The 11,547-nt window shown below is 37.8% G+C and overlaps 1 protein-coding gene and 1 long non-coding RNA gene across 2 annotated transcripts; both read left to right on the top strand.

Annotated features, from left to right (window-relative positions):
• Positions 1 to 1,258: 1,258 nt before the first annotated feature.
• On the top strand, positions 1,259 to 9,844 carry LOC113065317 (uncharacterized). The gene is made up of 10 exons (XM_026236548.1): positions 1,259 to 1,590; positions 1,744 to 2,006; positions 2,121 to 2,374; positions 4,648 to 4,731; positions 4,956 to 5,036; positions 5,843 to 5,987; positions 7,511 to 7,963; positions 8,474 to 9,017; positions 9,168 to 9,433; positions 9,558 to 9,844. Exons 1-10 carry the CDS (start codon positions 1,259 to 1,261, stop codon positions 9,812 to 9,814), a joined length of 2,679 nt encoding a protein of 892 aa, XP_026092333.1. The 3' UTR covers positions 9,815 to 9,844.
• On the top strand, positions 4,580 to 6,403 carry LOC113065804 (uncharacterized). The gene is made up of 2 exons (XR_003279084.1): positions 4,580 to 5,036; positions 5,843 to 6,403. It is a non-coding gene; the product is annotated as an uncharacterized LOC113065804 (long non-coding RNA).
• Positions 9,845 to 11,547: the final 1,703 nt, after the last annotated feature.

The raw sequence follows: 11,547 nt of genomic DNA, 5'->3' as shown, positions 1-11,547 counted from the left end.
GGCATCAGATGATAAAGATGTGCAGCTGGAGTTTGAGTACACCAATGCCATCTATGACCTTCTCGGCTGCAGCGCATCTCAAGAGATAGATGTGCAGCTGGAGTTTGAGACGGACGATCACGTCTCAGTCGGTCACTGCAGTCCAGGAGAGATGCACATGGAGCTGGAGACTGATGAGAATCAGAACATCTCAGTCTGTGAAGTGAAGACTTGCAGCTGGAGATGAACAGGAACGTCAGCGTCTCAGAGCTGAAGAAGCCTGCGCTGGTGTCTGAAGATCTGAGAGACCCAGCAGGACCTTCAGTGGAAGACAGCGGTGTTCAGGAGAACAGCCCGACAGGTGAAGACATACATTTATATGTCTTAATCATGTTTATTTGTGTGGTTAGAGATGTTTCTGATAGTGTATTATTATGTTAGGTTGAGAAAGACGTAATACTGTTTTCCTATTATTCGTCCACTTCTTCTGACACCCTGATTTTCCAAGAGTAAAATATCTTTGAACTTTCCAGTTACGACTATCAAATTTGGCAGGGACCTTCAGGCTGATCTGATTTTGTTTCTATATCTTTCTATCTATCTATTCGTTAAAAATGGTTGGATACATGCCATCAACAGCTAGCAGAGGACTCATAGTTGTTTGTAAAGGTCTAATTGGTTTTTGATGTGGTTTCTAAGCAGTCAGATGAGGTCTAATGGGGTTTAAAGTATGATTTAGAGTTTTTCTGAATTATCGGAATAAAAATCTAAACCTCATGCTTTAATTTTAATTTGTCAGACAATGGTTTGATCAAGTTTGTCATCAAACTTTACTTACCTTGATTGTTTTCCTCTTTTTATTTTTTTTAGAAAGCACTGCTGGGTGGATGTTCAAGAAATAAGTGCAGTCTTCCAGCAATTGACTGCAATCTTCCAGACAAATGCATTGAATGCTGTTGGGAAACCTGAAGTGGATCTTCTTGATCCAGAGGAATCATTTGGTCCAGATCCCAGCATTTCCAAGCAAGAACCTGAAGTGAATCTGGTCGATAGCGAACAACAGTGTGTCCCAGATCCCAGCGTTCCTGATCCAGAACCCGAAGTTGATCTTCTTGATACAGAGAAATCATTTGGTCAAGATCCCAGCATTCCTGATCCAGAACCTAAAGTGGATCTTGTTGATCCAGAGGAATCATTTGTGCCAGATCCCAGCATTTCCAAGCAAGAACCTGAAGTGAATCTGGTCGATACCGAGCAGTCATGTATCCCAGAACCTGAAATGGATCTTCTTGATTCAGAGGAATCATGTCTCCCAGATCCCAGCGTTCCCGAGCCAGAACCTGAAGTGAATCTGGTCGATATTGAACAATCGTGTGTCCCAGATCCCAGCGCTCCTGGTCCAGAACCTGAAGTGGATCTTGTTGATCCAGAGGAATCATTTGGTCCAGATCCCAGCATTCCCGAGCCAGAACCTGAAGTGACATCAGAGCATTTAAGTTTGGAAAACTGCATCCGTCTTAATGTGTCCAAGCTGGAGGATCGTTTGAGGGAATGTACACTGTCCAAGACTCCTGTCACTGAGGTCTGGCCCAGGGTCTTCATTGGAAATGAGTAAGTAGTCTACTAATAAATACAGTGCATTGAAATAATAATGCATTGCAGGAGTAACAAAGACAATGATATATTTTCTCATTGATTTACAAGTGCTGTCATTTCATTATAAATCGAAAGACCAACCTAAGATGTTGTGTTTTGTGCAGAGAGACTGCATGGGACCCGCGATCAACTGAAGGAGATGGGAATTACTCATATCCTTAATGCTGCAGCGCCAAAAAAGGACCTGAAGTTCTTGTTGGGAATGGCAAGCGAGAAAGACCTACTAGGAACGGTCAACACAGGGTCCAGATATTACAGAGGCATGAACATGACTTACTGTGGCCTGCCTTCGTTCAGACACTGGGCCAATATCAGCAAGTACTTCTTGCCAGCAGCCAAATTTATCCATAAGGCTTTGAGGAACCCAACGAGTAAGAGCTGACACACACACACACACACACACACACTCAATTCTCATCTTTTATCAAGTGTTCTACAGTCTGGGAATGAGTTTTCTGACCATCGTTCTGTTTTTCTCTCCTCAGGTAAGGTGTTGATTCACTGCACACAGGGTCTTAGCCACTCGGCGACTCTGTTTCTGGCTTATCTGATGATCTGCCATGACATGATGGTGGAGGAGGCCATTGATCATGTCATAAAAGTGAGATGCATCAAGCCCTATTTCGGCCATCTGAAGCACCTGGCGTTCCTCAATGCCGACCTTGTGCTGCAGCGAAATCTAAAGCTACAGGGGGGAAAAACAGACAAAAAGATGAACAAATGGCAGGTTAAAACAAAATAGAACACAGATTTAACTAGAATAATTTGAAATGTATTATTGAATATTAAATGTATTAAAAAATGAGACAAAAGAGGTTGTTGTAAGTGTGTCTGATTTCTGAATTCCCTCATCTCTACAAACAAATACCAAGCTTGTGTAGCAGTGTTAATTTCGTTGACTAAATATTTTCGTCATTATTTTCGTCACGAATATATTTTTGCCGACGAAAACGAAACGAAAACTAAAATAGAAGGCACTGATGGAGACTAAAACTATGACTAAATTGATTGACATTATCGTCAACGAATAAAGGACGAGACGAAAATAGACTGTGACGAAAATCAAATCAGCAGACGGGAGAGATGCGAGGAATGAGCAAAAGAACCGGCAAAACAGAACAGACTGCATGAGAGAAGAGAACCAATCAGAGCCTGACTTATTGAGACGTGAAGCGAAGGTTTTCAGTTTTTATGAGCTCCCGGAAAGTCGGCATTCGAAGAGGTGATAGGGACTTTAAGCAACAGCCTCTGGTGGAACGGCAACGCCATTCTGGCGTTGTATTGCGCCTGCGCGAATTTAACTGCTACTTTGTGACGTTCTAATTTAACGGTCTACTACGAGAGAACAGCTGATTTGCCGGAGTCGCTACAACGTGAGAGGTTAGGTAAATAAATGTTATGTTTTTAGACTTATTTACATCATACAATATTAAAAACTCCTCTTCTGACAAAATATTGTCATTTAACGCCAAAAGCAATCCTTCTCTTGCTTTTTTAAATTATATATTTTTTTGGATCTCAATAAATGAATTAATGCTGCGTTGCGCTGTTCTGTTTTACCGTTGCTTAGTGACTTTTACGTTCTTGGCTACAGCGGTGTGACGGCAAACTTCCGGTCGCTGTAGCCGTTCCATTCGCAGCTGTTGCTTAAAGTCCCTACTGTCTAAAAGAGCGACAAAATGTCCACAGCTCACTTCACGTTTGACGACGAACAAAACAAAACAAAGTGTAAAGCACGCAGAGCGCTCATTCGTGGCAAGAACACAACCAATTTGAAAAGACATTTACAGACGAGCCACCCGGACATTTTCTCAAATGTAATTTTACAACGATGTTCTTTTGTTTATTGAGCTAAATAAATAAATATTACGAACTGAAAAGTACTGTAAAATAGCCCCTTCTTCAAATTAGATGCGAGCACAATACTAATACGTAATATCATGATAAATACATTTGATTAATACTAATGTTTAGTATATTTTATAATGTTCTACTTGTTGACAATATCACAAATATTTCTATATTAGTCATGTGAAACATGAATGTTCACATCCTATCATTATACATACAAATCTAGCAATATTGTAGTATTTAAAACATACAATATTGCTAGACAAATGAATACCTTATAAAATCTTGTTACTTTTTTTATCCACCTAGCTGCCAACTTATTAAATATTTACTTTAAATGTATGCACTTATTGTTCAGCTCAGCTGTAAGCTTTAAGGTCAGGTAAACAAAAGTAACAAGATTTTATAAGGTATTAATTTGTCTAGCAATATTGTAAAAAAATTAATGATCAGACCTAACGTTATTTTTTTCTTTTATTGATGGTCAATTGGCAGCTAGTTATTGTTTACATTATCATGACAGTGTTTGTTGCTGCATAAAAGCTTTTGAATCGAAATAAAGACACAGTTGTGTTGAAATAAAGTTGAATTTGTGTATTATATATTTTGGTTAAGTTTGTTTCCTATACCAGCTGTAAAAAATTGTCTAGTAAATCTGTTATTGATTTTAGTCTTATTTTAGTCGACTAAAATACCAAGCAATTTTAGTCGACTAAAATAAGACTAAAATTAAAACAAATCAGATGACTAAAACTTGACTAAAACTAAAAAGAATTATAGTCAAAAGACTAAGACTAAAACTAAATTAAAATTTCGTGTCAAAATTAACACTGTTGTGTAGAAAATAAAACATGCTTTGAACAACGAAACATACCATTACATAGGCATTTCTCTCCACTGGAAATATACTGTAAATATATTTTTGCAATTCTTATACGTGTATATGCAGTGTTTCTTTATTTATTACTTATGGTGTATGTCATATACAGCGATCTTAAATCATGTTTTTCAGTCAGTCAGATCAATCACAATTGGTACAAGTTAAGTAAAAAGCTTTACAGTTGCAAACATAAACTCATTATACTCACTCAATCCCATGATTCCTCCTTCTCCCGTTGTTTTGACAGAGCCATCGTGGGTCGAAGGTTTTTCTTCCTGCAGGGAATGTTGTATTTGTACCGTATGGTGACCATGTACATCACAACTCTTCCTGTTCCCAGCATGCACATGCACTGCGCCCCGAAGGTGAGTGCCGCTCAATCAACACTAACACACACGAATGAGTGAACTATCATGCAGTGTGTGAATAAACCTCATGGAATACTGCTTTAAAGCATCTTAATACAAGTTTAGTTCATTCAAAATGAATGCAATGAACTCAGTTCAGTGTCAGATTTTATTACTTCACTGTAAGTCTGCAACATTATGGTTATTTTCATCAATATTGGCTGATGTTTTGACATTTTGAGCATTACAGCCTGGACGTAGTGGTGGAGTATTTCATCACCTCACGTCTCTTCTACTGGTACCACACCATGGCCAACAACCGGGTAAAAGCTTTTAAAAAACTGCTTTGTTTAACTTCCATTCCATATTCTTGCATGGAAACTCATGTGGAAGATTGCAGATTTGCTGAGAGTCAGGTGTGTGATGACACGATTAATAATAAATATTCACTTATGTTAAAAATCTGGGAACAATCTTAATGGTGCAGGTCAAACTGACCCTAACTGGATTCTATAGTCTAAAAACACACTATGGAAGCTTGTTCACACCATGCAAAAAGATTAAATAAAGTTAATTGCGACTTTTAAATGCGGAAAAAGTCAGAATTGCTAGGATTCAAAATTCTAATAAGAAAAGTTGGAATTGTCAAATTTTTTTTTTCTCTGGCAAAAAAACAATAGTGTATATAGAATAATTCTGACTTTATATCAAATAATTAATCAATTAATAATTTTTTTTTAGGATATTTGAGGAAGAATTGTTGCAATTTTCATTTTAATTTTTTTTTAATTTTGTGGCGGAAATGTGCTTCCATATAAAACAGTAGACTTTTAAAATTAATAGTAAAAAATCATAGTAAAATAGTCAAAATATTAAATAATTAAGGTCAAAATATTAAAATGTTTTAGCATTTTAAACAGAAGTATGAAGAAGCATTTATTCTGCGTGCTCAAAAAGTAAGAGCACGGCTCTCGCAACTTTTGACTTCAAGTAGTTTTGGCAGTTTGTTTCTTTATACGTCATCTTTGAAGCTGCTGAAACAAAAGTTTTCTTACGAAGTTGGAACAAAAGCTAAACCTCATGAATTCTACTTTGATTAAATGTTGCGGATTGCTCTCCTGATTTGTAGACCTTGAGAGGATCTCCTCACAACTATCTGAACCGGATTTGGTGGAACCGCGTGTTTAACTTCCTGGAGAAGAATGTAAAGACGACGGTTCCCTGCTCGTTCTCGTGGCCGCTGTTGCCTCCATCTGCCGTCTTCAAGAACCCGTGCAAGAGCTACTCAATAGTGCAGAGCGCACAAGATTAATGACACCACAAACACTACGCCTGCAAATCAAGATCCTGTTTACTTGAGCACAGCTTTTTACATGCTTTGAAGAATATGTTTTTGTGCGGTTCCTGATGAACGTAGACACATGCTGCCATGTTCCTTATAGTATTGTTTTCACACTGTACTTAAGACATAATTCAAATGTTTATTCGTATTTCTCAGTGAAGGATTTTGAAATGTGTATTGTTCACAATTGTATAGTTTGTATTTTAATTTATTTGTTCTGTACCTTGTGAAAGAAATGTATTTGTTTAATGAATGTCAGAAAATAAATACTATTTTATTCAATTTTATACAAATGTGATTTTATGGTTTTGTGCATATTGTTGACTGATATAAAAACTACAAAAATGACTGAATAAGTTGCTTTGTGACTGACAGCATGTGTGGATGGGTTTCCAAAGTAATGGTAAAGATGTATATGGAAAATGGGAATTTTAAATAGTCATAAAAAACACAATACTTTACCCTGTTAAAAAAAAACAGCTAGTTTTTGACGTATAGCAGATGATAAAACACAAAAAAAAAATACATCTTGCAGTCTCCGTGATTGTGCCATCAATGTTCTCCAGTATTTCCCCTTTGTTAAAATTGAATCTTTTTCATTCTAGTTGAACATGATGACATTTTTATTTACGTCTGAAGGGTCTCCATCAAAGATTTCGACCAGTTTCAAGTTTTAAACAGCCTTTCCTAGTATATACTGAAAACCTTTTTGGAGGTTGGTTTATTACTTGACGCAAACGCGTGGTTCATTCAGATATTTATCCGCATTTTTAGAGGTGATTATTTATTCAGACGGGAAGATTCACGAGCCTTCATTGTCGAAAATCGAGTAAATCTCGAAACGGAGTAGTTCAGCTCTGATGTTGATTCAGTAACCGCTGAAGAATTCATTCAGGGAGTCGTTAATCTGATTCAAACCAGGAACGTGAGTGAAAATGAATCACGACCAGACGCTGTTCAAATGAGTCAAATTGGTGAATCGAACAGTTCAGACTGGAAAATTACTTTTATAAATCAGGCATATATTTTTCTTTTTAATGTTGTGGAGCCGGGGAGTACGCAACAAACTGCTAAGAAGAGTTAAAAACCAGTGCATCGATAACCGCTAACACGATTGAAATCCAGTCTGTATGTGTAATATGATTAAGACAATTAAAGTTTTTAAAGACGTTCATTTCTGAGAGGAATCGGAGAAAACTTACAGTGCGCTGCGCGGAGCTCCGCGACCGTTAGCTGACGTTCCGTTATTGCCATGGCAACTGTGGATTTGTGACGTGGCGATGACGTCACAGAGCATAGTATATAAATTGATGCGAGTCAGTAGAACGACAGAGAGCTTTGGAGAATTTGAGGGTGATTTTACTGCTATAGATGAGAGCCAGTCCTTATTGAGTCTCTAGATACAGTTTATAGACACAGTTTAAACAGACAGTTTGATTACTGTACAGTGTTAAGTACAGATTATTGATCTGTCAGTCTCAGAACACCACACAATGTCCACAGAGGTCAGAGAGGTGCTTCTGGAGGTTTACCTCAACGGTGCCTTCTACTGCAGGGAAAGTTACTGGGCATCAGATGATAAAGATGTGCAGCTGGAGTTTGAGATCACCAATGCCATCTATGACCTTCTCGGCTGCAGCGCATCTCAAGAGATAGATGTGCAGCTGGAGTTTGAGACGGACGATCACGTCTCAGTCGGTCACTGCAGTCCAGGAGAGATGCACATGGAGCTGGAGACTGATGAGAATCAGAACATCTCAGTCTGTGAAGTGAAAGACTTGCAGCTGGAGATGAACAGGAACGTCAGCGTATCAGAGCTGAAGAAGCCTGCGCTGGTGTCTGAAGATCTGAGAGACCCAGCAGGACCTTCAGTGGAAGACAGCGGTGTTCAGGAGAACAGCCCGACAGGTGAAGACATACATTTATATGTCTTAATCATGTTTAATTGTGTGGTTAGAGATGTTTCTGGTAGTGTATTATTATGTTAGGTTGAAAAAGACGTAATACTGTTTTCCTATTATTCGTCCACTTCTTCTGACACCCTGATTTTCCAAGAGTAAAATATCTTTGAACTTTCCAGTTACAACTATCAAATTTGGCAGGGACCTTCAGGCTGATCTGATTTTGTTTCTATATCTTTCTATCTATCTATTCGTTAAAAATGGTTGGATACATGCCATCAACAGCTAGCAGAGGACTCATAATTGTTTGTAAATGTCTAATTGGTTTTTGATGTGGTTTCTAAGCAGTCAGATGAGGTCTAATGGGGTTTAAAGTATGATTTAGAGTTTCTCTGAATTATCAGAATAAAAAATCTAAACCTCATGCTTTAATTTTAATTTGTCAGACAATGATTTGATCAAGTTTGTCATCAAGCTTTACTTAACTTGTTTGTTTTCCTCTTTTTATTTTCTTTAGAAAGCACTGCTGGGTGGATGTTCAAGAAAATAAGTGCAGTCTTCCAGCAATTGACTGCAATCTTCCAGACAAATGCACTGAATGCTGTTGGGGAACCTGAAGTGGATCTTCTTGATCCAGAGGAATCATTTGGTCCAGATCCCAGCATTTCCAAGCAAGAACCTGAGGTGAATCTGGTCGATACTGAGCAGTCATGTATCCCAGAACCTGAAATGGATCTACTTGATTCAGAGGAATCATGTCTCCCAGATCCCAGCATTCCCAAGCCAGAACCTGAAATGAATCTGGTCGATATTGAACAATCGTGTGTCCCAGATCCCAGCGCTCCTGGTCCAGAACCTGAAGTGGATCTTGTTGATCCAGAGGAATCCTGTGCACCTGGTCCAAGCGTTCCCGAGCCAGAACCTGAAGTGACATCAGAGCATTTAAGTTTGGAAAACTGCATCCGTCTTAATGTGTCCAAGCTGGAGGATCGTTTGAGGGAATGTACAGTGTCCAAGACTCCTGTCACTGAGGTCTGGCCCAGGGTCTTCATTGGAAATGAGTAAGTAGTCTACTAATAAATACAGTGCATTGAAATAATAATGCATTGCAGGAGTAACAAAGACAATGATATATTTTCTCATTGATTTACAAGTTTTGTAATTTCATTATAAATCGAAAGACCAACCTAAGATGTTGTGTTTTTGTGCAGAGAGACTGCATGGGACCGAGATCAACTGAAGGAGATGGGAATTACTCATATCCTTAATGCTGCAGCGCCAAAAAAGGACCTGAAGTTCTTGTTGGGAATGGCAAGCGAGAAAGACCTTCTAGGAACGGTCAACACAGGGTCCAGATATTACAGAGGCATGAACATGACTTACTGTGGCCTGCCTTCGTTCAGACACTGGGCCAATATCAGCAAGTACTTCTTGCCAGCAGCCAAATTTATCCATAAGGCTTTGAGGAACCCAACGAGTAAGAGCTGACACACACACACACACACACACACACACACACACACTCAATTCTCATCTTTTATCAAGTGTTCTACAGTCTGGGAATGAGTTTTCTGACCATCGTTCTGTTTTTCTCTCCTCAGGTAAGGTGTTGATTCACTGCACACAGGGTCTTAGCCACTCGGCGACTCTGTTTCTGGCTTATCTGATGATCTGCCATGACATGATGGTGGAGGAGGCCATTGATCATGTCATAAAAGTGAGATGCATCAAGCCCTATTTCGGCCATCTGAAGCACCTGGCGTTCCTCAATGCCGACCTTGTGCTGCAGCGAAATCTAAAGCTACAGGGGGGAAAAACAGACAAAAAGATGAACAAATGGCAGGTTAAGACAAAATAGAACACAGATTTGAAAAATGGTGCAGAGATTAAAAAAGAAAAAACTAGAATAATTTGAAATGTATTATTGAATATTAAATGTATTAAAAATGAGACAAAAGAGGTTGTGGTAAGTGTGTCTGATTTCTGAATTCCCTCATCTCTAGAAATAAATACCAAGCTTGAGTAGAAAATAAAACATGCTTTGAACAACGAAACATATCATTACATAGGCATTTCTCTCCACTGGAAATATCCTGTAAATATATTTTTGCAATTCTTATACATGTGTATATGCAGTGTTTGTTTATTTATTACTTATGGTGTATGTCATATACAGCGTTCTTAAATCATGTTAAATCAGTGTTATTCAACAGCGTCCTGCTTCCAGAGAAAGTGACGGGAGAAACAAAGCTTTTCTAAACTTTGAATCAATTGCATCACAGAAAGAGTTTGCTCAAAGCACCACATGCTGCACAAAACTATGAAAATGCAACACAAACTCAGTCCAAACATGCATAAGAACACCAAACATCCAAATGGTTTATTATAATGTATTAAATGCATTAAAAAAATCATCTAATAACATTAAATATGGATTGTCTGTATAATATTAAATTGTAAGGCGTGTTTAATTAGGCCAATAAACCACTTTTCTGGTGTCTTTTTGAATCCATATTCATTGAAATTGCCTGGTAAAGTAACAGTTAAGAAAATAAAAAGTAAAGGAAGTATGGCATTTTATGGAAAATAAATTGCACCGGGTCAAGATTGAGTCTCTGTTGAGAGAAAAAAAAGTCACTTTTGTGTAAGAGTCACATTTTATGATTACATTCTAATGTATAAATAATGTGTAATTACTATTAAATAACAATAAACGTATACAAACATAAACATTTTAGTTTTCACATCACAATAAATATTTTAAATTGAACTGTAACAGAACAGAAAGGAAATTAAATATGTAAGTGTAATACAAATAATAAATTATAGTGGCTGGCGTTCATTATAAACAACAGTTAATATTAAACGCAAAACCTAAATTAATTTATTTGAATCTACCATTGTGTGGGGAACATGTTAAAGAAATAAACCAGGTTTTATCCGCTTTTCCAGCCTGGTCATTGCTGGTTTTACAGGGTATTCTTTAGCTGGGTGACCAACATAAACCAGCTAAAACAAGACCAACTGAATTCTCAAATGGACGAATCCTAATGTGTATATAATTGCTTTATATAAATCACATTGGAATATGAGTCACAGAATGTTTCAGGTGATAAAATCTGTGACTTATATTACAGAAAATACAGACAGGTCATACAGGTTTGGAAGGACCTGAGGGTGAGCTTCATTTTTGAGAGAACTACTCCCTAAATGAAAACAAGAGTTAGACAAGCATTCAAGGCACGTTTGTTACGTGGAAACACTGAACGGACACATCACGTTCAGTTCAAAAACAGCTGATCTAATTGCCAAACAGGCAAATGTTCACTTCAAGAATGAACAAAGTTGTGTCAATGAGTTGGATGTACAATGGAGCAAACAGGAAAGGGTTAAATGTTACAGAATGGTTGTCTCAAACAGTAGCATGATGAAGGACAAAGTTCAGGAACACTTGTTTAATATCAAACTCACTGGAGAACAGGGTTACGCACTACTAAACACAATCATAAACAAGGACAGAATGAGACTAAGAGGTATTTTAAACATAGGGACTAACAAGGTAACTAAAAAGACAACAGGTGCACAGAATGA

Source organism: Carassius auratus, chromosome 48 (assembly GCF_003368295.1).
Source record: "Carassius auratus strain Wakin chromosome 48, ASM336829v1, whole genome shotgun sequence".
Taxonomy (NCBI): domain Eukaryota; kingdom Metazoa; phylum Chordata; class Actinopteri; order Cypriniformes; family Cyprinidae; genus Carassius; species Carassius auratus.
This window is presented reverse-complemented; position numbering and strand designations above follow the sequence as displayed.